Source organism: Periplaneta americana, chromosome 10 (genome assembly GCF_040183065.1).
Source record: "Periplaneta americana isolate PAMFEO1 chromosome 10, P.americana_PAMFEO1_priV1, whole genome shotgun sequence".
NCBI classification, from domain to species: Eukaryota; Metazoa; Arthropoda; class Insecta; order Blattodea; family Blattidae; genus Periplaneta; species Periplaneta americana.
This window is the reverse complement of record NC_091126.1, coordinates 114,537,444-114,565,180: the sequence shown is the minus strand read 5'-3', so window position 1 is coordinate 114,565,180 and position 27,737 is coordinate 114,537,444. Positions and strand designations below refer to the sequence as shown.

Here is a 27,737-nt window from a genome sequence, read left to right as displayed (position 1 = left end):
ATGTACACCTGGCTGCACCCGAAACCCAATGAAAGTTTCAACAATTCTATATGGGAGAGATTGCCAAAGACAGTGTTTGTGGGCCTGCATGTCCTCAAGACTGGTGTCCTGGATGCTGTTATCACTTTCAATGATGGCAGTAGCAGCAGAAAGAAAGTTCTGGAGTTGATGGACATAAAACCAGGATTCAATATGGAACATGCGCTATATGCCATCGACGTACGAAGAGTAAAAGAAGGTGAGAAAGTGGTGCAAACCCAATCAAAAGAGCATAGGACTGCAAATAGGAACCAGAAAAGAAGACGAGAAGAGGAAGAAAAGGAAAAGGAAGATGATTACAATCCAGGGATCCATTGAAACTACAGTAACTGTAAGTTTGAACTTTATCCACTGTTTTCTCAAAACTACATTTTTTATAATTTAGGTACACTTTTCTAAAAAGCTATTGCAGCTATCAGTCTGAAATTTGGAACAGTGCTTTATTATTGTATTAGTAATTGTTTGCTACCACAATTACTATTCTAACTTTATTAGTTCCATTATCAGTGACACAGGATTGATTGTTTTTGTGTGTAAATTAATTATAAAAAAAAATTGATTTAAATAATGTAAGAAATAAGTCAGCAGTCTAGCAGAGGTGGCAAATTATAGCCAAAAGCGTTATTACTAGGCCTCCAAAGTTTCATGTCTCTAGGCTTAATACATTCTTTGAAAAGTGTACCTATCAATTTGATTATGTATAATTAATTAGCATAATTTACATCTGAATTATTCCAAAACTACTATGTCGATTTATATGCAATTTTAAATTATGTTTCCTCCTACCTTGAAGAACGAGTGTTCAAAATTTTATCTCATTATATGTAAAAACAGCCTAGTTACTTACAAATACGTAAATGCATGAAAATTTAAAATTTTAACATACGGGTTCCCTTAAATATTGTAATACTGTATTTTAATACAAATCTTTACAACATATGTTTTTATAATTTTTTTATAAAGCTTACAAAAATATGTAATATTGTAATACAAGTGTTCACACATTTCGTAATTTTGTTATTAAAGCTTACTTAGATATTGCAGTAATAAATACAAGTGTTATGCCCCAGGGCTAAAGAACGCCCTGTAGCATGATTTCCGTTTCTCTGTGGAGTATTAAATTTGAAACGTGGAACAGTGTCAGCGGAATACACGGTCGAGCTGCTTAGCCAGCGATATAGACAGTCTTGTCGGGCGTGTGGTAAAATCACTGCCTACAACGAAAGTATTCTTACGCTTCAGATCATTGCTGGCCCAATCCCATTGGTCCAGTAGGATTAAGCATGCATTTTAATTGGTCAAATTATATCACGCATTGTTCGGACTGTTTTCTTGCGCGTAATCTCATTATAGTGACTTGTCACTATAATGCACTAAATTAAAATTAAGTATAAGAAATGATTGATTAAGACGATATTTTTAAGTACGTGAAGTCAAAAGTGTTTTAAAACCATCTCACTTGGTGGATGGCGTGGTCGATACCCCGGGCGGGAAACGGGTACCGAAACATAAAAAGTGTTGGAAAGGAGACGCAGCAGTTAGTTAGTTGGTGAAGACTGGCAGAGAGCGTGAATCTGAGCGGCATGGCGTCATCTGATGAATTACCTTGTAAGTAACTTTGTATATTTTTGTAAATATAGAATAAATCAAGTAGTGTACAATAACGCAATCATTTTCAGACTTAGTTTAGTAGCCATGTAGTTTCCTATAGTATCCTGAGAGCTCCAGTTATACCCGAAAAGTAGTTTTCCATTGTTGTGTACAATGGTGGTGTCAGAAATCCTGACGAGAATGAGCAGAAGACGAACGCAGTAGCCATCCGGCTAGCAATCAGTGCGACCTATGTGACGGTTGCACAACACAAGTGTTCACGCCATATTTCATAATTTTCTTACAGAGCTTAATAAAATACTGAGATATAAGGATTGAAGAATAAAGTTTACAGGATGGGCAAAAAGTCCCATTACTACATATTATTTTGTGTCATGAGAATAATGGGGAACATACTGACTCTTTAGATACTTAGGTATACACAGTTAGTGTAAAGTGGTTATTTTGTTTGTATGTTTGAATTATGACCAGAATTACATCAATAGTGTGCATATTTGAGATATTTCAGATATTTAAGGGGGTAACGGAACTTTGTGCTCACTCTGTAGATTCCATAATTATTTAAAATTATATTCAATTTGAGTTAGAGGTCGACCCGGGTGGCCGTACGATCCAAAGTATGTCTCTTTAGGCAGCTCCATTCGAAGGGTTGCAGGTACGAAACCCGCCGTTCCTTATCATTATTTTCCAGCAGAAAGCAATAAAAACTATTGATGTATCGTCCTACGTAGTATGCTGCTGTAAGAACCACAGAAAAAATTGACAAATGACAGGGCAAAATTCAGCGTGGTTTATAGATGCAAATCGTATTATGTGACAAAATCGCTTCAAAACGTATTAAATACACTGTGTCGGTGCAAAACGTATTAAGTGCAAACATCAATTGACAATATCATGCATTAGATTAAACGATCAGTGTCAGTGTTTATTACATTTGGTGTCATTTCACAATGCCTAAAAAGTGACATGATGATATTTAAAATTTTTCCATTATCTTAGCCGTGAAACGTTTTTTTACGTTTCCAGCAAAATTTGTTTTTCTGCATTTAATACGATTTGAAACGACACTCCACATATGATTTTTTCATTATTGGATTCCAAATGTTATATCAGTAAGTGATGAATAAAGAGTTGTGTCATCTGCAAATAATACAGAATCACAACTAACATTTTTTGGAATGTCATTCACCATAATCAAGAAAAGGAGTGATCCCAAAACGGAACCTTGAGGAACTCCACATTCAACACTGACTAAATTTGAATAACCGCCATTTAGAAATATACGTTGTTTACGGTTTGATAAGTAAGATCTAAACACATACAGCTATTTCCTCTAACACCGTAATAATAGAGCTTTTAAATTATTAATGTGTCATGTGATACACAATGGAATGCTTTAGATAGACTGCATAAAACAGCAAATGAACTGTCATAATTATCGAACCACGAGGTGACAGTTGAGATTAGTTTTTCAATGGCATCCAATGTGTTTAAGCCTTTTCCAAAAACAATAGAAATGGGTCTATAATTTTCAGGTCTAGGACGGTCTCCTTTTTTATACATAGGAACTGTTTTGGAAATCTTCAGACATTGGGGAAATGCACTATCATTTAAAGAGTGATTGATACAATTTGTTAAAGGTTAAATTATATGTGGGATAAATCGTCTAATAAGATCACCACTAATATCATATATATCTTTGGATTTAATACTCTTCAAACTGGAAACAATTTTACAGTAAATACGTCTTCATTTGTTACAGGTTTCCATTTTGAAATACTGGATGTTAATTCAACATTATTTTACAGATTAAATGCAGTATGACCAATGTTGTCAGTAATTTGTTTTACAGATTTTACGAAACATTGATTGAAATCATTTGGTGTTAAATTTAATATTATTCATGATTTACAGGAGCACAATTTATATCTGAGTTTATCATATCCCATGCCGGTTTACAATTATTTTCAGACTTACTAATGTATTAATCATTGAAATTTAATTTTGCTTGTTTTAATGATGTTTCATGATTCTTTCTAGCAATAATATACATTTCTCTCATTGTATCAGCATTAATATTTCGATGTAATGCCCGCTTCATACAATTGTACATAACATCTTTTTTAAATTAATTTTAGAATTAAATTTCGGACGAGAATTGTGGTTCTTTAACCTTAGTAGTTTTACTGGAAAATAAATATTTATAGCATTATAAAAATTAACCATAAATATATTATCAAAATTACCAGAGGCGACAGTGTTTGCGTATTTTTGGTGTGAGTGAAAATGAATCGGAGAATACTGACACTATCACCGTTGACGTGGCTTCTGAAATAGGAGTACAGCTAACTGAAAGTGACATTGACAGAAGTCATCGAGTTGGACAAAGGAACAGTGATAGGCCAGCTTCCAGGTTATAAGGTCCATAACAAAATGTCCACACGTACAAAAGGTCCACAAAATAATGTCCACAAACTAAATAGTCCAAAATTTAAAGTCCTACTTACAATTCGTCCATGCAGTGAAAAAGCACAACATCTATATGGTCCATCATATTATAAAGCACATCACACGGAATGGTCCATCATACGAAAGGTCCATACAAAAAGGTCCAACATACAGTACAAAGCTGTTCAACAGAAATGAGTTACTAACTGTAATAATAATTAGGGCCTACATATATTACTGGTCATCCGGCAAGAGGGCAAAGGCGAGCAGTTCCCCCTAGATTTTCTCCTGAAACATGGAAAGTCTATGAATTACTAATTAATGGCAGACAGAGTATGAATAATGTGGTTGAAGGATTCCACTCTCAATTCCCATGACTTGTGGCGGCACATCACGTGAACATTTTAGCGACTCATTAGCCATTTGTAACAACAGCAATCGGAAACAGAGCATTTAGTAACCCAGGTCCTTGGTGGGCATACAAATATTAGGCAACTCGTAAATAAACGGTAGTTTATATCAGTAATTAAACGAGAATTTTCAACATTGTCGGTAATTACCAAGATTACAAAGATAGGAATGAAATGTTTCGATATCTTAGAGCGATATCATACTGTTTGAAATTATATAGTGACCCTCAAGATGAACAATAGATGTACCTTATGTATTACATATGTAATATGTACAACATAATTGAAATGACAATAAATTCCTCGGTACTTTCCTGGCAGTTTTCCTTGTCGGAGATTTTAGGGAAGTGGACGAATTTATATCTGGACATTTTCAAACTTAGGACATTTTTAAGAAGAGGACTTACTGACAGTGGATCTTTTCAGGTAAGGACATTTTTATGACATGGACGAATTTTCTATGTGGACATTTCTAGACGTTGGACATTTTCGTAGAGAGGACCTATTGCACAGTGGACCATATCTCACTTAACCATAGGCCACGGCCTACATTGTTAAATTCGTTAGCTATAGAAAAAGGGCTGAGTTGTTTAGAAACAAAAAAGAAACTATTAGAGGGTAGTCTTGTTACCATCCGTGAAGACTTGATTACAGACAGACATAATCTATTAAACGAGTGCATCCATAAATACAACCTGAAAAAAGTATGGACTCAAGACGGAGACAATATTGTCAAAGTAGGAGAAAACAAACACAGAATCAAATTCCCAGAAGACACGGTCTGAATGAGTCGGCTGCGTAAAACTAGTAAGGCAACGAATTTTAATATAATATTCAATCTAGATTAAGAGAGCCTACACGCAATTAGTAGTGACAATGGAGTTAGATTAGTCAACTTTGCCACATCGAAAAATTTAATTGTCAAAAGTACAACATTCCCCCATAAGAATATACATAAATATACTTGGACTTCTCCAGATGGATTGACACACAACCAAATAGATCACATCTTGATAGATAAACGGAGACATACTAGTATAGTATATATTCGAACTTTCAGGGGTGCAGACTGTAATTCTGACCATTATTTGGTGATTGGAGAATTAAGAGAAAGATTATCAGTAGCCAAGCGAGTAGAGCAACAAGTTAATATTACTAAATTCAATATTTTGAAATTAAAGGACGAGGAAGCAAAGCAAAATTATCAGGTCGAAATTTCGAATAGGTTTGCCACTTTAGAAAGTTCCGACGAAGTTGAGAAAGATTTAGATGTTAATAGCGTGTGGGAAAATATCAGAGATAGTATCAAAATTGCAGCTGAGCAGAGCATAGGTTATTATGAAACTAAGAAAAAGAAACCGTGGTTTGATGAAGATTGTTGCATGGTAGTAGAAAGAAGGAAACAGGCAAAATTGAAATTCTTACAGGATCCAGTCGAGGAGAAGAGAGATAATTATTTCAATGAAAGACGGGAAGCAAGTCGTACACTTAGGAATACAAAGAGAGGTTACTTGAAGGAAAAACTGAATGAGGTAGAAACAAATAGTAAGAATAAAAACATTCGAGATTTATATAAGGGTATAAAGGAATTTAAGAACGTATATCAGCCAAGGGTAAACGTGATCAAGGATGAGAATGGTGACTTGCTTGCAGACTCTCCATCAATCCTAAACAGATGGAAAAACTATTTTGCGCAACTACTAAATGTACATAGGCCAAATAGAAATGATCGGGACGAAATTGAAATACAAACTGCTGAGCCATTTATACCCGAACCCACGCTTTCAGAAGTCGAAATTGCGATAGAAAATCTGAAAAAGTACAAGTCTCCAGGTATCGATCAAATTCCAGCAGAATTAATACAAGAGGGCGGACGCGCATTATATAGCGAAATTTATAAACTTGTACTTGCTATTTGGGAACAGGAAATTGTACCAGAACAATGGAAGGAGTCCATAATTGTACTTATTTTTAAAAAGGGGGACAAAACCAACTGTGGTAACTTTCGAGGAATATCACTTTTGTTGACGTCGTACAAAATTTTGTCCAATATTCTTTTGAGAAGATTAACTCCGTACGTAGATGAAATTATTGGGGATCATCAGTGCGGTTTTCGGCGTAATAGATCGACTATTGATCAGATTTTTTGTATTCGACAGATAATGGAGAAAAAATGGGAGTATAAGGGTACAGTACATCAGTTATTCATAGATTTCAAAAAGGCATATGACTCGGTTAAGAGGGAAGTATTAAATGATATTCTTATTGAATTTGGTATTCCCAAGAAACTAGTTCGATTAATTAAAATGTGTCTCAGTGAAACATACAGCAGAGTCCGTATGGGTCAGTTTCTATCTGATGCTTTTCCAATTCACTGCGGGCTAAAGCAGGGAGATGCACTATCACCTTTACTTTTTAACTTCGCTCTAGAATATGCCATTAGGAAAGTTCAGGATAACAGGCAGGGTTTGGAATTGAACGGGTTACATCAGCTTCTTGTCTATGCGGATGACGTGAATATATTAGGAGAAAATACACAAACGATTAGGGAAAACACGGAAATTTTATTTGAAGCAAGTAGAGCGATCGGTTTGGAAGTAAATCCCGAAAAGACAAAGTATATGATGATGTCTCGTGACCAGAATATTGTACGAAATGGAAATATAAAAATTGGAGATTTATCCTTCGAAGAGGTGGAAAAATTCAAATATCTTGGAGCAACAGTAACAAATATAAATGACACTCGGGAGGAAATTAAACGCAGAATAAATATGGGAAATGCGTGTTATTATTCGGTTGAGAAGCTCTTATCATCCAGTCTGCTGTCCAAAAATCTGAAAGTTAGAATTTATAAAACAGTTATATTACCGGTTCTTCTGTATGGTTCTGAAACTTGGACTCTCACTCTGAGAGAGGAACATAGGTTCAGGGTGTTTGAGAATAAGGTGCTTAGGAAAATATTTGGGGCTAAGCGGGATGAAGTTACAGGAGAATGCAGAAAGTTACACAACACAGAACTGCACGCATTGTATTCTTCTCCTGACATAATTAGGAACATTAAATCCAGACGTTTGAGATGGGCAGGGCATGTAGCACGTATAGGCGAATCCAGAAATGCATATAGAGTGTTAGTTGGGAGACCGGAGGGAAAAAGACCTTTAGGGAGGCCGAGACGTAGATGGGAGGATAATATTAAAATGGATTTGAGGGAGGTGGGGTATGATGATAGAGACGGGATTAATCTTGCTCAGGATAGGGACCGCTGGCGGGCTTATGTGAGGGCGGCAATGAACCTTCGGGTTCCTTAAAAGCCATTTGTAAGGAAGTAAGTGTTTTAGTGTGTCTGTATATTTCATATTGTTCTAGTGTGCTGAGTTTTTGGTTTTTGGGTTGGATGTGTAGGATTTCCAGGTCTGTATTTATATTATTGTTTGTATGGTTAGCATTAGTTATGTGTTCGGCATATGTAGATCTATTGTGACCTCTGGTTATTGCTTAAATGTGTTCTAAGAAGCGTGTTTGGAATGATCTGCCTGTCTGTCCAATGTAGAACTTGTTGCAACTATTATATGCGAGTGTGTGTTAAGATTTCTTTTAGTCCTGTATGGTGTGATGCTTCGTAGGCATTTGTATTATGTCTGTTTTTCATGTAATGTAGGTGTTTGATGTTGTTATGTATGTGTAATTTCTCTGCTTGCGTTTTAGATTTTGAGCTATGTGTGTGGTGCTTTCTTATGTGTATCTGTGCGTATTTCGGTGTGATTTGTTGGTTTAAACATACGTGGTTGAATCTGATGTCGAGTGAGGCTTTGATAGTCTTGATGCGCGCTGACCTGTATTTGTGTACTAGTTGACTTGTGTTGTCTTGAGAATCCATCTCATTAATTCTTTTTAATTCTTTTTTTCTTCTTCTTTATCAGTACTGCAATTTTAAATTATTATTGCTAGAAAATAGTTTAAGACTATTGGTATCATTGAGAACCAAAACCAGCATCATCTGCCGACAGTCCCTGAGGTCAGTGTACAGAGGCCGCTCCTTTGTATTAACACGAGCAATAGCAACCCTACCTGCCCACTGCCCTGAACCGCTGACCTAATCAAGGCTGCAATGTCTTCCTCTCTTTTGTCACTTAATGTTGTTAAAGTGAATGCACGAAGTCTCTTGTGCCATTTTGATTAATTTTCTTCTATCTTCGCACCTTTAGACATTCATGTTATTCTTATCTCCGAATCTTGGTTACATCCTAATCTTCCTTCCACTCTCGTAAACTTTTTTAGCTATACGCTTTGTCGTAATGACAGAGACGGCAAGAGAGGAGGAAGGGTGGCTGGTTATATTAGATCCGATTTGCAACCCAAAATTATTCACCATTCTCTCAGCCAGTACTCTGCTAAACCTAAATTTATGTTCATTGAAATTTGCACCTTATTTACAGAATGTCTAGTGTGTGTCATATATAAAACCCCAAAAATTTATGATTTAGATGATTTCGAAACCTCCTTACTAAACGTAACGTAGCAATATGAGAACGTTATAATCATGGGAGACTTCAATTTGGATTTACTTGACTCACATTCTAGTATGACTAAAGACTTCAATTGTTCTTCCAGTACCTTGATATGATAATTCTACCTCTATCTCCCACATATTATACGGAAGGTACAGACACACTACTGGACTTGATAATTACTAACAATGCCGACAAAATGGTGACACCTGTTCCAGGAATATTGGGGAATATCATTTATCTATCATATAATTTCCAGTGTTCTAAATCGACCCCCAGTGTAATTACTTACAGTGACATTAAAAGAATAGATGATATTACACTGAAAGAAGATGCTGGAGAACTTCCAAGACTTCCATGTCACATGATCTGGACATTACGAACTGTAGACAAGAAAGTAGAATTATTCAATTATTCCTTCAACTTTATGACAAACATGTACCATTATAGACCGAACGTACCAGAAGGATCCCAGTTCATTGGATGACTGCTGAAATACGTAGCCTGTTGTCCAAACGTGACAGCCCATAGAAAAATTCAATTTCTGTAAACACCTCAGAAATAGAACGACAAAACTAATAAGAAGAGCTAAACTAAAATACACTTACAAACTTATAGAGCCCAACATCACCTCTTTCGAGTTATGGAAAAATCTAAAGGTTATTGGAATTGGAAAAGCCAGTGAACAAGTAAACATTTCTGTCCAGCTAGACTGTCTGAATGAACATTTTGTAAAGGAAATCACCATAGACGAGACAACAAAACAAGACACAGTTTTGTCTGAATCAGCTCCTCCAACTCGAAACAAAATCTGTTTCATCGACGTCACTCCTATTGACGTAATGAAAGCCATCAAGACGAAATTCCAAGGCCCGGAGAACATTAGCATATTACTCATACAGAAAATACAACACAAAGGAATACCTATAATTGCACACATATTCGAAGGTCTCTTCATCACTTAAATTTTCCCTAGAATATTATGGAAGCAAGCTTTCGTCCAAAAGCAAAGTTCCCACCGACCCGAATGACTATTGAGCGATAAGCTTTCTGCCAGTCATATCAAAAGCACTGGAAAGAATCCTATACAAACAACTTACTAACTACATGAACGAACAAAAATTAATCGACAAGTATCAGGTTTCAGAGCTGAACACAACATATGCACTGCTCTAGGGCCATTCCATTGTCATGGGTGGGACATTTGTATGGCATTTTTCCTGCTCATATGACAAATATTTAATTAAATAGTAACAAAAATGAGATACCACTATATTATCCGCGCTCTTGGCATTAAAATCTTCCACAATTTGTGAATTTTGAATGAATCTTTGCCTCAGTTTTAATATTATTCCATTTTTAAATCTGGTCAGGGGTGGGACAAAAATTTACATCAAGTATGACACTGTATGAAGTTTTATTAAAGTTCTGTGAAGTGGTCCCTAAAAGAAATTCAAAACACTTTCAGGCTGATGAAAGAGGAGTTGTACTTCATCATGATCTACATAAAATTATAATAGTTACATTTAAATGCAGAATATAAGAAATTGATTAACTAGTGGACTTACTCATGTTAATTATGTAAGTCTGTGCGGCTTACAGATGTTTCAGTGCATCATCACACCATCTTCAGAGCCTACTAGATCTCGGCGTCATCTCGAACTTCTCTGCCTGTTATGTGGGTGCGTTTGATTGTTGAAAGGTGTAGAATAGTGGAGTCAAATAGTGCGTGTACAGACTTACATAATTAACAAGAGTAAGTCCACTAGTTAATCAATTTCTTATATTCAAGTGTTAAAAGTAGTGTACGCAAGATTCAAAATGGGAAAAATATAAATTATTAATTTTGTTGTCACGGATGGGACAGTTGAATATCACCGATGGGACATGGTGTGAATTATTCAATTTATCCTCTCTCATATGTGCCCAGAGGTTCACTAAAATCATAGAAAATGCAATTTCTCACATACCTATTTCATTACTAGTTGCGAAAGGACACACAATTTTGCCATATCTACATATGACACATCAGATTAATCAGTTCTGAAAACTTTCCCCGATTCACCAACATCTTCATCTACATTACTTTGGCACATGGCTGAATAATTAAGCTTTGATATAGAGTTTTTCTAGTGTCATTAATAAATTTCACTAGCACAAATGATCCTGGATTCATTTCATGAGTCGTTGATGCTGTTGTTCCTGTCCTATTGTCTTGCAGTTTTCTGTAGTCATTTTCTCATTCACTGTCTATCAGAGTCAGGATATGGCTTATATACCTTGTATTTCATTCATTCTAATAGGTATGTGAAACCAATTATTAAGTTGCCAGAATCATAGCTCTTGAAATAATGCTTTGGCTGTCACTCGGTGTTCATTTTCTATATCATAGCAAATTATGTCTAAAATTTTTATGCTATTAGAAGTAAAGTGTGGGACTTTCTTGTTGATGGCAACTACAAAGAAACTGCAATTTGAGTGAAACTTACACATTGTGTGGCATTTGACTTGACATAAGGGTATCCTTTTGTCGAAATTTATATTATTTTGATAAATTAATTTGATTGAAGGGTGTTCTGATTTCAACACAGTGTGTGATTCTTTCACAGTAACAATCATGTTACGATTCTGTAGTAAACTATCCCCTTGCCAATTTTAAATGTTCACAGACATCTTTGATACCAAAGGTTTGCCGATTATTGTGATCTTGAGCATAAAATTCCTTCATTTTATTAGCTATAGCTTCTTATAATGAGCGAATATACTTTCTTGGCCCTTTGTTTTGTAAGTATTTTGGTACACATTTCAACATAAGCTACTTTACAACAGCAAATTTTTCCTCAGAATGTAGAAAAAAACTTTCTTAACTCTAATTTGCAAGTACCTGGGGAGTTCTAAATGGTCCTAATTTGTAACAACGGACTTGATTCTGCATGTTTTCAATATTATTTTTAATCAATTTTTTTCAGCTCCATCTGTTTCCTTTCAATGCACTTCTCGATTCTCTTACTACTTTTCTTGTCATTTTTCCTGCTGTCTTTTGTAATTCTCTCTTTTTCTTTCTTTATGACTTTCATACTTCCTTTTATCTTCTTTGAGCAAGTTCGGCATCCTGTCAGCTAATTTCGTTTCACATATGTGTGGAACGAGATGTTTCCATAAAATTTCTCAGGGGTGGAACAGGAGTGGGTGGGACAACAATTACAATAATTGTAGAAAAACTCTTTATGTACCAATCTGAAATACTAGATTCATAATGTTAATGGGGACAAGTTTGCTTATACATAACTTCATCTTTCACCTCCAGCTTTGTTTTTGCTAGAAAAGAAAAATTTAAGTTCTTTTGTCACAGACGGGACATCGAAACAAGCACTATAATATGCACTAATTTTAGGAAATATGCCAAACTTTCAGATCAAAACGAATGGGGTGCTTTATGCAGTAATACTAACTTACAGTACAAAATGCAATTTAGGCCTGTAAATTTCCACTGCTCTCTTTAAACTGTAGTTTCTTGATAAATGGTGAGCTGATATCCATATTTCTTCTTTCACAGATAAATTACGTGTTTTCTATTGCTTAATATTCGAAATTCAATTAAATATAAGATAGTTGAAAATGTTCAGGTCAGGCTCATTTTATCATGGAATGACGAAGACTTTCGTGAAACAATTGACCCAAATAAAGTGACAATACTAACTCTTCTTGACCTTAGCAGAGCTTTCAACTGTGTAAATTTCGACCTGCTCATCCATAAATTGAGAAATCTGTATCTGTCCGAGACTGCTGTGAGTTGGTTCGAATACCACTTACGCGAAAGATAACAATGTGTTTTATCCGGAAACCAAAGTTCCTCCTGGTTTAACATAACATCAGATATACCACAGAGTTCGGTGTTCGAACCATTTTTTTCACAATATATGTCAATGATATCAGATATTTTGTATTCGACAGATAATCGAGAAAAAATGGGATATAAGGGTACAGTGCATCAGTTATTCATAGATTTCAAAACGGCACATGACTCGGTTAAGAGAGGTCTTTTATGATATTCTTATTGAGTTTGGTTTTCCCAAGAAACTAGTTCGATTAATTAAAATGAGTTTCAGTGAAACCTACAGCAGAGTCCGTATAGGTCTGTTTCTGTAGATGCGTTTCCAATTCACTGTGGGTTAAAGCAAGGAGATGCATTATCACCTTTACGAATATGTCATGAGAAAATCCACAAAAGGTTAGGGAAAATACGGGAATTTTACTTGAAGGAAGTAAAGAAGTAGGTTTGGAAGTAAATCCCGAAAAGACAAAGTATATGATTATGTCTCGTGACGAGAATATTGTACGAAATGGAAATATAAAAATATTGGAAATTTTTCCTTTGAAGAGGTGGAAAAATTCTTATATCTGGGAGCAACGTAACAAATGTAAGTGATACTCGAGAGGAAATTAAACACAGAATAAATATGGGATATGCCTGTTATTATTCGGTTAAGAAGCTTTTATCATCTAGTCTGCTGTCAAAAAATCTGAAAGTTAGAATCTATAAAACAGTTATATTACCGGTTGTTCTTTATGGTTGTGAAACTTGGACTCTCACATTGAGAGAGGAATATAGGTTAAGGGTATTTGAGAATAAGGTGCTCAGGAAAATATTTGGGCTAAGAGGGATGAAGTTAAAGGAGAATGAAGAATGTTACACAACGCAGAACTTCACGCATTGTATTCTTCACCTGACATAATTAGGAACATTAAATCGAGACTTTTGAGATGGGCAGGGCATGTAGCACGTATGGGCGAATCCAGAAATGCATATAGAATGTTAATTGGGAGGCGGGAGGGTAAAAGACCTTTGGGGAGACCGAGACGTGGATGGGAAGATAATATTAAAATGGATTTGAGGGAGGTGAGATATGATGATAGACACTGGATTAATCTTGCTCAGGATAGGGACCAATGGCTGGCTTATGTGAGGGCGGCAATGAACCTTCGGGTTCCTTAAAAGCCAGTCAGTAAGTAAGCATGTCAATGATGTTACATCACTTGTAAGGCATTGTAACTATTTCTTGTATGCAGACGACCTTCAATGCTACAGGTCTTCCTGCATAGATCGAATAAACGACGCTATAGACAAAGTGAACCAAGACATAGAATCGATTGTGACATAGACAAAGAAACTTCATCTTAAAATCAATACTGGAAATGCACAAGAAATTATATTCGGACACAAACGACAAGCCAATACTGTAAAACAACTTGACATTTCCCCCGTTAAAACAAGTCGAGTGCATATTCCTTTCAGTTCTTCCGTAAAAAATCTTGGCATTCGCACGGATAATAATTAATAATCTCAATTGGGACATGCAAATCATATAAACATGCAACTATGTATATTCTAATATCCATGTGCTGAAAAGAATAAATGTTCACCTTCCCTCTTTAAATTAAGTCCCTTGTGCAGACGCTTGTATTGCCCTATTTTGACTATGCCGACATCTTATTGACTGACCTTTCCAGCGACAACAAAACGAAACTTCAAAGTGCGTATAATTTTTTGTGCATTTTGTAAGCTATGTTCGCAAATAAGATATTACCTCATCCCTGGAAGTAATAGGTTTGCTTAAACTAGATAAGAAAAGAAAGTTACATTCACTTCTCCTTCTCTTCGAAATTTTGAATTCATCTATTCCTTCGTACCTGTTGTCTCGCTTCACTTAAATTACCTTTATTCCCACCATAATCTGAACACACACTCTCGCCATGGAACATTATTAACAATACCATGCCGTCGCATCTCGTCATACTCATCCTCTTTCACAATAGCCGTGCCAAGACTCTGGAAGGCGCTTGAATTCAAACAAAAACTTACTAGGCACTTGGTCAGTAATTGAGGCTCGTTCAGGCATGGCGTTTTGCAATCTTATTCTATGACAAAACATTTGAACATCCGATAATTTCATTATTATACAGGGCTATTCAAAAAGAAGGAGCAGATTTCAAACATTTATTTCTTCCAAACTACAAAAGATAAAAAACACAATTCCAACGTTCCAACGTTCCTGGACAGAGAAAGATTCAATGTTGTATGCATCCAATATGAGCATCATGTGTTACACGACAAATATCAAAACGGTGGCTCATTTCTTGCCACAATCAGCTGGTCTCTAGTTATCGAATTAACAGCTTCAACAATTCGACGTCGCAGACTTTCAAGCGTGTAAGGCATAGTGGGGATAAAAAAAACTGTCTTTTACGTAACCCCACAGATAAAAATCACAAGGAGTGAGGTCTGAAGACCTGGGAGGCCACCGGCGATGAAGTTGATCTTCTCCTTCTCCTCTTCAAATCCAACGTCCTGGAATGGTGTCATTGAGGTAACGTCGGACGTGGTTAGAGAAATGATGCGGGGCACCATCTTGCATGAAAATGAAGTCATTATTAAACTGACGGCGAAAAGCACTTTGAACTTTAATAATGGAATCTAGTTTTGCTAATTGCAGCACACAAAATACTTTTTTCTGTTGTGTCGTCATTTTATTACAGACAATCAACAGCGCCAATGCGGCTGCCTATGACAAGCAACAGCGCCAATGCGGCCGTGATTGGAACTTCTACCCGGACTGTTCAAAATTTAAACTTTCGTCTGTCCAGGAACGTTGAAATTATGTTTCTATCTTTCGTAGTTTGGAAGAAATAAGTATTTGAAATCTGCTCCTTCTTTTTGAATAGCAATGTATAATTTTATTATTCTAGCTTTAATTTGTACTTCAGTAAAAAAATCTTTCTTTGTTCTTAACTTTTGCAATAAATTGTATACCATTTATTAATCAATAATCAGATAATCTTTTCGTACTTCGACTTTTATTGCAATTGTAAGTGTAAATTTAATATTAGTTGTAACTGTAATTGCAATTGTATTCCTCATATTGTAGTTGTGATCCCCTGGTACAAGAGAAGAGAAGCGTCATAGCCTTATCTCTACCAGGTTAAATAAATAAATACCACTAAAAAATTAAATACTACATAAAGTTTATCATCAGCAATAATACTGTAGCAAATTGCTGCTTCTCATATCTCAGGATATATTTTAATACTCTGTCACCACACAAGCAAATTGATTCATTTTGACTCATTCTCGATAAATAGAGGTATTTTCCTTTCATCCTGTTTTCTTACAGTTGACCTTTTTAAACTTTAGTTAAATGTCCCTGTACTACTGGATCATAATGGCCAAGAAGTTCTAAAATACAGTACCTAGAAAGTTTCCATTGTTAATGTTCTCGAGCTGTCTCCTTGATAGGACAAACATCTGGGATGCAAAAAATGTCACATCAGGCAGTCTTTTCAATAAAGCTTTCCATTTTTCAGCTTCACTGAGAAAATGTTGCTGCAAATCTTTCCAACTACCGCGACAATTACGATTAGGTACACGATTTTCATGAAGCAGTAATGTATTATGCAACCTCTTCCACGGCACTTCTGTTGGAGGAAATCCTACCATTTATCGAAATTTCTGCAGGTTCTAGTTGGATTAGTAATGGTGACACTGAATGAAAGACGCGTAAGACATTGCAACTTTTGTTGTGATGTGCTACTATCTAACCAATCGTGAGGAATTTTTTCTCTCTTTGATGATTTAGAGTACAGAAGATATTATGTGAATGACTTGCCATTTAAATTATTTGACATTGTTTTAATGCATTCCAAAATATTCTGCAACGAAGAGCAGGTATTCGCCTGAACTGTTTGCTGACGAACTTTTTCACTTACTGTATATCTTCAGGCCACAAAGCGGAATCTTTGAAATTATATTCTGGTAATATCTCCCTTTCTACGTTTTCAGTTAATATCTCTTTAGTTTCCCTGTCAGTGGTAATAGGGCAAGTTTAAGAACCATTAATTTTCTTAGCTTCATAGAACTAGAAAGTGATTAAGGAATATCGTGACCTTCATGTTGTGAAAAAAAAATTGAAACACTTCGTGATTATCTGACAATTTATTGCATTTTTTCCTCCCTTTCTGTTTTCAGTTTCCTATATTGACTGCCTGAATTATGTTTATAACTATTCGACACAGTGCAATTAAAGCAACAACAAAATTTGGCAAAGATGACCATTAGACAATTGTAATTATGTAATTGTATTCTTAATATTGTAGTTGTAATTCCCTGGTAGAGGGGAAGAGAAGGCCTGATGACCTTATCTCTACCAAGTTAAATAAATATATGCTACACTATACTATACTACATAGACAACATGAATATTAAAATTCTAGTACTAGTGCAATAAATTATACTAATACAGCAATAAAAAATAAACACATTCACGGTGCACTTGTAACAGTCACTGCTCACTGAACTGTAATGAAACACATTCAATTTCGGACTGGAGACAGAAGTCTGAAATAAGCAATTGAATGTAACCATTGTTGCGTAAATAATTTTGCATGAAAGGACGAAAATGACAACTAAATGAAGTTTCGAGATGCATAATTTGTTTGTAGAATGTTAAATTAACATTATTCACTAAATTTGCCCAAATAATATATATAATATATTTAATTGAATCGCCCCATGCAGAAAGGGCTTCAGTCCATTAGACCTGGTTTTGAGAAAACTAAGGAAAACAGTCTGTACTTTGTATTCCTTTCTGCATATAACTCTCAGCCTGACGCTTCAGTTTCCGTCTTTCCAAGCATTGGACTGAATTCCTTTCTGCACAGGCTGATGGAACCATCCATAAAGATATGATTTCCATCGATATCTCGTTTTTTTCAAAATTTGTGACTGAAGCCCTTTCTGCATGGAGCGATTCAATTATTTTAAAATGTTAAATTTTAAAACGGCATAAGGAAAAGTAAGATTGCACTGCGAAACATGACACCATTGATGTCTATTGTTGCCTGTTAAAGTTGTGTTATTTATAGCACTGCAAACCCTATTAAAATATTGTACTGCAGAATAACTGTATGCAGACAGTTCATGTAGAGAAGTGATATATAGCCTATATTTGATCATATGATATATATTATTGGGGGAGAATTATGGCCAGGCCCCTTGTTGGCCGGGCGCCGGTACCGAAGACCCAACCACAACTCCTTTGTGGGGGCCCTGGGTAAGCGCGTAGTTCTACATATATGGGATACGTTACAAAGAGGAATTGTACGAAAGAATAATATAAGAATGTACTGTATGTTAAGTAATTGAACTTCCATCAGAAAACAATAAAATTCGAGGAAGGGTTATCTTCAAGATCAGCACTAAATACAGTATAACAAAGCCTATTGGTATAATATGTTGTTATAGGTGCCTACTGCTTACTAGAATTTGGTGCCTAAGTATGAATAATACTGGAACAATAAAGAGAAGGTCAACTTATTATCATTTACTTTAGAATAACAATTAAATTTCTAAAACAATTCTCATTTGAAAATAAATGTACTGGATAAAACCTCACTTTATCGATTCCAGTTTATTTTAGAATAGAGCTGGGCAGCAAGAGCGGATTCTACTCTCTCACGGGGAGCCATATGATTTCTCTTCATCCCCTTTCTTCCCCGCCGAACACCGCGCAGCGTTGATTCCGTAACTGATTAATATTAAGCGTCCCCGTTTAGAGTCTGGATGCGCTCCCGATGCCCATCCCTGTTTTAGAATATTATATGTGACGTGTTACGAAGGACGCCCTTGACAGTTATAAGAACATCAAGAGTATTTCCGTGGTAATTTTTTACACTTTCAAGCTGACTAAACGCTAGTCAAATCGGCTGTCATGCTTTGTATATGTTGTAACTATGAGCATTTTTACACATTTAAGTATTCTACACTATTGAGTTATTTTTTTAGTTGGTTATTTAACGACGCTGTATCAACTACTAGGTTATTTAGCGTCGATGAGATCGGTGATAACGAGATGATATTTGGCGAGATGAGGCCGAGGATTCGCCAGAGATTACCTTGTATTCACATTACGGTTGGGGAAAACCTCGGAAAAACCCAACCAGGTAATCAGCCCAAGCGGGGATCGAACCCGCGCCCGAACGCAACTTCAGACAGGCAGGCAAGCGCCTTAACCGACTGAGCCACGCCGGTGGCTCTATTGAGTTATTAGTTCTTGTTCTAGCAGAGGAAGGTTGCCTATATCGTACCACTTTTCAGTTTTTCTTTAGTTATTTCTAAATGGGAAGGAATTTTAATCGCATATACTGTTAAACATTGGGATAGGACCTTGGGACACAAAAAAATATATATATTTTTTTTTTTTTTCAGAATTTTAAATAATTATCAATTGTTTTAAAATACATTATTTAAAACTCTGCAAGTGGTACGATTTGTGCGCCTAGTTTCCTAAATCGTACCTAGAGGTTGCTTAAATCGTACCCATTTGTAAAATACACAATTTTCGAAATAAGAACTACATAAAAATAGCTTATTTCATTATATTATTGTCATTTACTACTTCATTTTATTAATACAAATGAGAAACAAAGATGTTTTAAGATACAAAGATTTTTATAATATATAAATCTTAAATAGGCTATTATCAAGATCTAATAAAACGAAAACACAAAGGATCACTCAAGATTAAATCATATTTAACACAAATGAAAGACACCTACTTGTCAGATTCTGTCGTTACACATGTCACAGGAGAATTGAGAACGTTCTTCTGCCGTAGAAACTCCTGCACGTCTCCTGCACCCATTGATTGCACTCAGCAAGGAATCATATCTTCAATGACAGCTTCTTAACAGATAAAATAAAACCAGTCCTCTTCTTTTGCATAAAAATCAATCATTTTAGATGTTTTTTCGTTCTTTTTGATAGCTAATTTGCTTTTTTATTTGTTTCCTTGAAGTTCTTCCTTTCTGTTTCTTTGCTGCTATTGATTCTTATAGGGACTTGAAGTTAGCACAACAGCTTACTGAGCACTTTTTCTCGTTCTCGTTTGAGCTGAAATCTTTCGTTTAGGGAGAAACCCGTTCCGTCAACGTTAAATATGTACAAAGCGTCTATGAAGTACTCGTAGACTACCTTCTCCAAACGATAAAAAGATCCTTTAACATCAACTTTACTAAACCCTTTGGAACGATTCAGATACAGTTTCCAGTTGCCGCAAACTTAAATTTGAATGCCTCTTGATGAACCCATAATAGCAATTCTTCCTCGCCAGTCGTATTTATTTATTGGACAGATTTGGAAGGGTGGGTTTGCTTGTAACACATCGAAGGAAAACTTCCTAACGTCTTTTGTAGTAAGTTGAGAAAGATATTCTTCAAACATTGGAATATGTTTGATCAATTCCTCTTCTATTTCTCGTGAAATTGCTGTATTCCTCCCGTTGATGGATCCATTTGCAGGACGACGAGACCTGCCTTCATTTTGCCCATCAAATATCGCTTGAAAATTGATTTTATGATTTTGTACTTACGACATTCATTCAATCCCACTGCTCCGGATCGAAATTTATCCAGTCCCTTACGTAAAGCACTTGGTTTCGATTTTCCGTATTCTCGTTTGGTCAATACCTATTCTGGAATTTGAAAATATTATGCACCTAACGTTATTTGTTCACGTTGCCAAAATCGTACTGGTACGATATGAGCAACCATTTCAAGGTACGATTTAGGAAACCAGCACTCAAAGCAAACTATTCATATCATAACCTAAACAAAACTGTTACAGTGACCAATTTCACCGTTTAAAAATGCAAACAATCTAATATACTAGGTGTAATAATACACATTCATTAAACTAACTGAATGTTTCAATAAAAGCTTACGAAAGAGTAACAAAATCTTATTTATGAGAAATCAGAACTTACTATTAAACACAGTTTAATACAGCTGTTGTCTTGGTTGAAAGGCGGAAAACTGAACGAGTATCAGTTTCTATTTGTATTTCATGGAAAATTCCCCAAGTGGTCCTTGAATGCAATACTTTCCTCAATATTAATAGTGGTATGATTTCGGCGCCGGTACGATTTAGCTACGGTGGAGAAGCATGTGTGTGGGGTTCTTGTGATGTAGGTTCAGTACAAAGTTTTTTACGTAGAACATGTCTTTCCTCACACTTAGTATGGACACCCTTTCCGGGATCCTTGGTCAAACAAATTATAGCAAAATTTCAAATGCTTACTGCAACAACATTATGAGTCACAATCGAAAGCTAATGTTGTAGTAGTTAGGCCATCAACCAATGTAACTTGTGTGACCACGCGCAATGACACAAACTCCGCTCGCTGCGGGCTAGAGGGCTCAGAAATCCCGTATAAAATTAGCCATGCCGCGCAGGCAACCACAACCATTCACTAACCTACACAGGTTTCACTCCTAATTACACACAAGACAACCCTTCTTTCACCCCCCTTTTCGCACTTAACATCATGCTCACCCCTAGCAAATAAATTATTCGCAGCAAATAGCCCATCGCCAAAACATAAGAGGGCATTTGAATACCTGAAACAGGCGTCGACGGCTAGCCGCCGACATAACATCTCCCTCTCTCTCTAAGAATCTCTCAGTTCGGATCTCGGCATCGACAGCATACGTACCTGTGCTACCACTCGTTTGATTTGTAATCGCAAGTTCTACAATATTGAAGTTTAAGATAGGTACACGTATTGAGGGGTATTTGGGGTGCTAAACGGGATGTTACTCGCCAGATGTCGTTGGTGCATCGGGTTATTGGGATGTGCGCAATGGAAGAATTTACATAATAAACAGTGTGACTTTATGGTAACAAATATAATTAACAAATAATAAATAACAAGTACATGAATGAGTTGATGGAATAAAACATGAATATGTGAAATTAAACAAAGAGAAATAATATACTAAACTGGTCTCAAATACAACAATAAAGACAGTCCAAAACCTTCGATACTCTGATCGTTAACGGCCAATATGCTTTCAAAGTCACAATTCAATCTAATTGGCAAGTTCCAAAATATTAAGTTCATGACTCACAAAATATCCCACGCTGGATCATTCAAACAACATCTCAACCAACATATAAAACTTAAGATCAATGTTCAGCGATTTCCATAAACTCTTACTCAATGCCCAATTAGATTTTAAAAGTTGTTCCTAAAGTCTAACTAGTAGACTCAACGTATTGACTCGATAACTTACAGAAAAATAATCCCAAGTAAAACAGTCACACACACATACTCAATGTGCACATAATTAGGTAAAACTTGACTATTAATTACAATCTGCACATACTATAAATCTCTGTACTATCACAATGAATCTGATACCCGAGAGAGAGAGAGAGAGAGAGAGAGAGAGAGAGAGAAGAGAGAGTATGCATAGAACGACAATACCTCCGAATTCACGTACCCATTTAAATAACAAACTGGAATTCAATATACTCAGAATTATAAGTCGAATCGTGTAGAAAGTAATACTCAATTTGGAATACAATGTACTAGAATAATCAAGAAAGCAATTTAACTGCAATTTCGTTACATACTTGATTACGATATAACCAATACCTTTCATTAATCACCACAATTCGCCAGATTATCTTGGAACCTCAATACGACGTATCTATACAATATCCGCGTATCCTAATACTCACGCAAAATCAAACCGCGAAATCACTTCGCCTAATCTGTAACATTCTATGCAACAATACGACGTAATTCGCGACAACTACAAAACCTCACACAATCTCTCCCAATACTACATAACTCGCCACGACTACAAAACCTCACGCAATCTCTCATACACGAACCAAGACATTATCACTAGCGAATGCTCTCCATATACAATTCAGCAAATAATATCGTAAGCAAATGTAACAAAGTACCAAAACAAGTTCGTAATTTTGACTAACTACTCCATGATAAATCCAATACAACCTTGTACATCACGACTGAATTCCTGAAAGAAGTTAACTGTTCGACATGTTCTCCAAACAACCTTCTGCGTCGGCCGTAAGTTCCTGAGTGATTTTAACTATTCCACTAATTCTCGGAGCAACCTTCCACGTCGAGAGTGAATTCCTGAGTGAAGTGCTTTCGTACTAAACGTAAAAACGAAACCTCGGTTCTCTCTCCGTCAATTGTTTCAAACCCTAGCCGGCCAATAGGAATTCAGATATTAAAATAGAAAGGAAAAAGATGGCGCTATCGATAGTGTCCCAGCAATGCGAACTCTGTCGGTGATGTAACAGACGAGATGATCCGCTGATGCGTCGAGCTCGGCTCAGTATGATACACTTTGAGTGAACAATAATGGATAATGTCTTGTGAGCTGGGACCAATCATAGAATGTCGCTTCATATGAAGAAAAAACACATTGCATGTTGATAATTACGAATTGACCCATACTCTCTATTTGTGAGCCGAAAGAAAATTTAACATTCAAACCTACACAACTGTAGTTTCATTTTCGAGTTCAAATTTTGATCGCGGCGGAGTTATACTTCTGGTGAACTATGCCTAGTTTCTCGTAGTTTTCCTCGGAGTTCTGCCTTTTCTCCCACTTCATTCCATGATCACTCTGCACAATACTTTTTTGTTCTTTTATCACAATTTTCGCTTTGGAAAACAGGCATGTACTTTTGTCTGTCTGGCATCGGATCTACTATCGCCATGTCGAGGTTTGTTTGAAGATTGATATATGGCATAAGGGTGGATACTGTACGTCTCGGAGATCTACAGAGTGGGACCGGAACACTGGACAAGGCCACAACAATTTCTCTCCAACCTGGACTTAACGAATAGGGATCTCTGAGGTACGACAGACACCACTAGATGTAATGTATTGGGTTTATTGATTGGAAAGGAGTACATTTTGTGACGGACGGTGGATGTTATATTATGTATTATTTAACGACGCTCACAACTGTCGAGGTTATATCAGCGTCGCCGGTGTGCCGGAATTTTGTCCTGAAGGATTTCTTTTACATGCCAGTAAATCTACTGATATGAGCATGCCACATTTAAACACACTTAAATGCCATCGACCTGGCCCGGGATCCAACCCGCAACCTCTGGCATAGAGAGCCAGCACTATACTAACTGCGCAAACCAGGCCGACCGGATGATGAAGCCAACTTAACCGAGAAGTACAATCAGCACGCAACTCAATCCATCACGGGTGCTGAACAGTATTTCTGGGCTGCAGTAGACAGCGATAATTCCTTTCTGTCGGTATTCACCAATCCCAATATACAGAGTGTTTCCGGGCTAGTGTTAGGGAAAGGGCACATGTATCAATTTGAGATTAGGAACACTGGTCCGGAAATGACCGAGTCGAAAGTTACAAGCAAAAATATTTGTGTGTAAATGGAATAATTTCATTCCTCTGTACATCTTATTTATGTGCATTTGTCTGTACATCTTACACATACTGTATTCATCTGAAGTTGTTTACGTTATCTACTTACTGTACAGTATTCCGTTCAGTGCGCTATCTGAGAGGTGGGGACAGCAAACTACACTAAAGCAATGCAGATAGCGTAATGTGTAACGGACATGGTCGGTCCTGATATGCACGTCTGTAGGCAGCAGTGTATGTGTACAAGTTGCAGTGTCCAGTCGATCAGTCCTAGTGAAATGGAGGAGTACACGAGAGCGGAATATGCAGACTTGATTTTCGAATACGGATGAGCCAATGGAAACAGTAGACAAGCCCACAGATTGTATCGGGCCTAGTACCCACGTAGGAGACATCCGGCCCGTACCATCTTTCCACGGCAGTTCCAAAGGTTAAGGGAGGGAGGGCACGTGTTGTGAAATTACAATTCTTTTCCACACAACTATTTTTGCTTATAACTTTCGTCTCAGTCATTTCCGGACCGGGGTTCCTGATCTCAAATTGATACATGTGCCCTTCCCTATCATCCCTGAAAGTTTGTAACACCAACCCGGAAACATCCTGTACAATACCGTGATGGCAGTAAGAATTTAGGTAGCAAAAATGAAAATGGGGAGCTGTCATGATGGCGAAGCGTATCATGTCGTAGAACTAGTTACTACTATGCTACTAATGATGATGATGATGATGATGGTGATGATAATAATAATAATAATAATAATAATAATAATAATAATAATAATAATAATAATAATAATAATAATAATAATAATGCGGTATGCGTCAAAACAAACTACTGAAATTATCGTTCATCTGCTATCCACGTTTCCTTAGCAACTAGAGATCTGCAAAACTGCGCACACAACCGGTTTAGATTCGTCCAGTCGGGAGCTCAACCGGCTACGATGAACATCGGGCCGAATAACTCGGTTGTCGAGCGATTACGCCTGATGTATTGCAGAGTAGACAGAACATCAGGCGCATTTGCATGAAAATAATGTTTTTCGAGTACACAACCGGAATAACAAGGAAATTTACGTTGTCTTACTAAAAAAAAAGTGTTTGCAAGTATTCTTACAGTTCATTCGACACTATAACACATATATTTTCTTTATTATTCTGAACTTGCAGTAACTTTATAAGTATCGTTCATATTTTAAACTTTTATGGCCAGTTGCAGAAACGTCGATCAAATCAGGTTGTGATCGGAGATTACTTGATGTCTTGTTTACTTGACTGACAGATCGAGTTGCAGGAAAGTTAATATACGATCAGATGGCTGTGGTCAACAGATTGTCGATTTGACTGAGAAATACCTATGGCAACAGCGCCATACCAGCTCGCAATACAACCTTCAGCTGTTTAACGGCGGTAAATGAACGTTTGTTTATTATACGCTTTGAGGTTACAACATCAAGATGTCAATGAGCGATTCCAATAAAGAAAAACCAAGGGGCCCAATTTTTAGCTCCACTGACAGAGCTCTGCTATTAAATATAGTGGAGGGATATATGAACATAATTGAAAACAAAAAAACGGATGCAGTTTGGTCAAAAGAAAAAGAAAAGGCGTGGGCAGACATTGCTGTCGATTTTAATAGGTGTGCGTCTGAGGGCGAAAGGACTGCTACCCAGTTAAAAACTGCATACGAGAATTACAAAAGAAGAATAAAAAAGGCAGCAGCAGATGATAAGGTACGTATGTCTATTTACAGTTTGATGAAAAGGGTTGTACTAACTGTAATTTCTGCTATTGTTGGCTGTGCTCTAGTTATACAGATGTAAAACAAAAATTATTGTGGGCCTAATCAGTGCTCTACTTTGGTGGAAGGAAATGGGAATTGTGTATTTGTATTTATTTATCTATTTCCTTTATAGTTTACTGCAGATTACATAGATCCATCAGAATACATAATTTCAGCCATAATTAGTTCAAGCCAGTTTAATTAATAATAGCAGGTTGAGTTGCATAATACAGTGGGGGATGGTTGAAAAAATACTGTACTTTAAATCAACAAAACCAATCTCTTCATAATTTATTAAGCCTCAGCACTTAAACAATTACAACCTATTTCCATTAGGAGTGTTTAATCAGATACATTTTAAAAATAAATTTCACTACAGGGATTTCACTACAATATTACTACTATTTATTAAAACGTTCTTATTTTATGGTAAACTTATATGTGTTTATTCTATTTTCAGGCTGAGTTGCACAAAACAGGCGGGGGATCATTCAAGAGGAAGTTATATGTAGATGGGGAGCGGCTTATAGCCAAACTCCATCACAACTTCACACCTCTTTGTAATCCGTGCGACAGCGATGGCCAGTACCAGGTCATTGAAGACGTAGACGCTGATCCTGTTTCCTATATTGAATCAGTGGAAACGTATTTTGATGGTCCTCTGCCTGTCATGAGTGTTGAAGAGGTACAGACGGAATCTCATGAAGAGGTGGTAGCTCATGAGACTGTTCTATCACCTTCGCAGTCTCCGTCTGTAAATATACCAGAAGCAATTCCAACAGGAGGCCTTCAACAACAGATACAGATTACAACAACAAGTAGGTCTACTGCACGAAAACACAAGAGAAACAGGATGGAAGGCTACACAAGTAGTAAAGTGGACTTTAATGATTTAAGGTGCCGCCTTCTGTTGAAGAAACACAGCATGGAGATGAAAATATTGAAAAAAACCTTGAGGTTGCGAGAGTGGAATTAGAAATAAAAAAAGCTATTTTGGCTAATGAATTTAAAAATTAAGTTGCTTCTTTGAAAATAACCTTGTATTGTTTTACTTACCTTTCTGCCATTTCTGTGAAGTGTGTATTTATTAAAGCAGTCCTGACAACATGTCCTCCATTTCCTCTTTCTCTGAATAATGCTTGGTCTCTTTCAGCTTCGGGGTAGAATCTTCGTACCAAGTCTTCGTCTGGAGGCGGGGGTTCAGTTTCTCCATGCTCTAACAGTAGGTTATGTAGGACAAAACATGCCATAATAAACTCAAGTGTTGTTGATTGCTGCCTTCTCAGCTTGAACCGGAGACCCATTGACAAGCATGGAAATCTTCTTTTAACAACTCCAAATGCTCTTTCTATACAGTTTCGTGTTTGTATGTGAGTTGTGTTGTAGAGTTCCTCTTCTTCAGTCCTTGGGTTAGAGAGACGTGTCAGCAGAAAATTAGAGCAGGAATAGCCGCCATCGCCTAACAGGATTCCATTTCCCATTTCTCCATTCACAAACTGAGCATGTAACCTGCTCATGAGGAATATCGTGCTGTCATGTGTGGAACCTTGACAACGTGTCACTACATTCCAAAACAATAATGAAGATGTGCACACAGCCTACACATTTATCGAAAAGAAACCTTTTCTGTTCCGATAGAGTTCAGGATTATTCCCA

General features: G+C 36.6%; 1 protein-coding gene across 1 annotated transcript; it reads left to right on the top strand.

Annotated features, from left to right (window-relative positions):
* Window positions 1-27,544, top strand: LOC138707734 (myb/SANT-like DNA-binding domain-containing protein 3). The gene is made up of 4 exons (XM_069837600.1): window positions 1-238; window positions 25,742-26,031; window positions 26,542-26,899; window positions 27,468-27,544. Exons 1-4 carry the CDS (start codon window positions 1-3, stop codon window positions 27,542-27,544), a joined length of 963 nt encoding a protein of 320 aa, XP_069693701.1.
* Window positions 27,545-27,737: the final 193 nt, after the last annotated feature.

Excerpts from the sequence above, each read along its gene's own strand:
- LOC138707734 (XM_069837600.1), top strand. The coding sequence starts at position 1 with ATGTACACCTGGCTGCACCCGAAACCCAATGAAAGTTTCAACAATTCT. Across the intron at positions 239-25,741 it reads CGTACGAAGAGTAAAAGAAG|GTTACAACATCAAGATGTCA; the intron begins GTGAGAAAGTGG and ends ATACGCTTTGAG. Across the intron at positions 26,900-27,467 it reads GATACAGATTACAACAACAA|AGTTCCTCTTCTTCAGTCCT; the intron begins GTAGGTCTACTG and ends GTTGTGTTGTAG.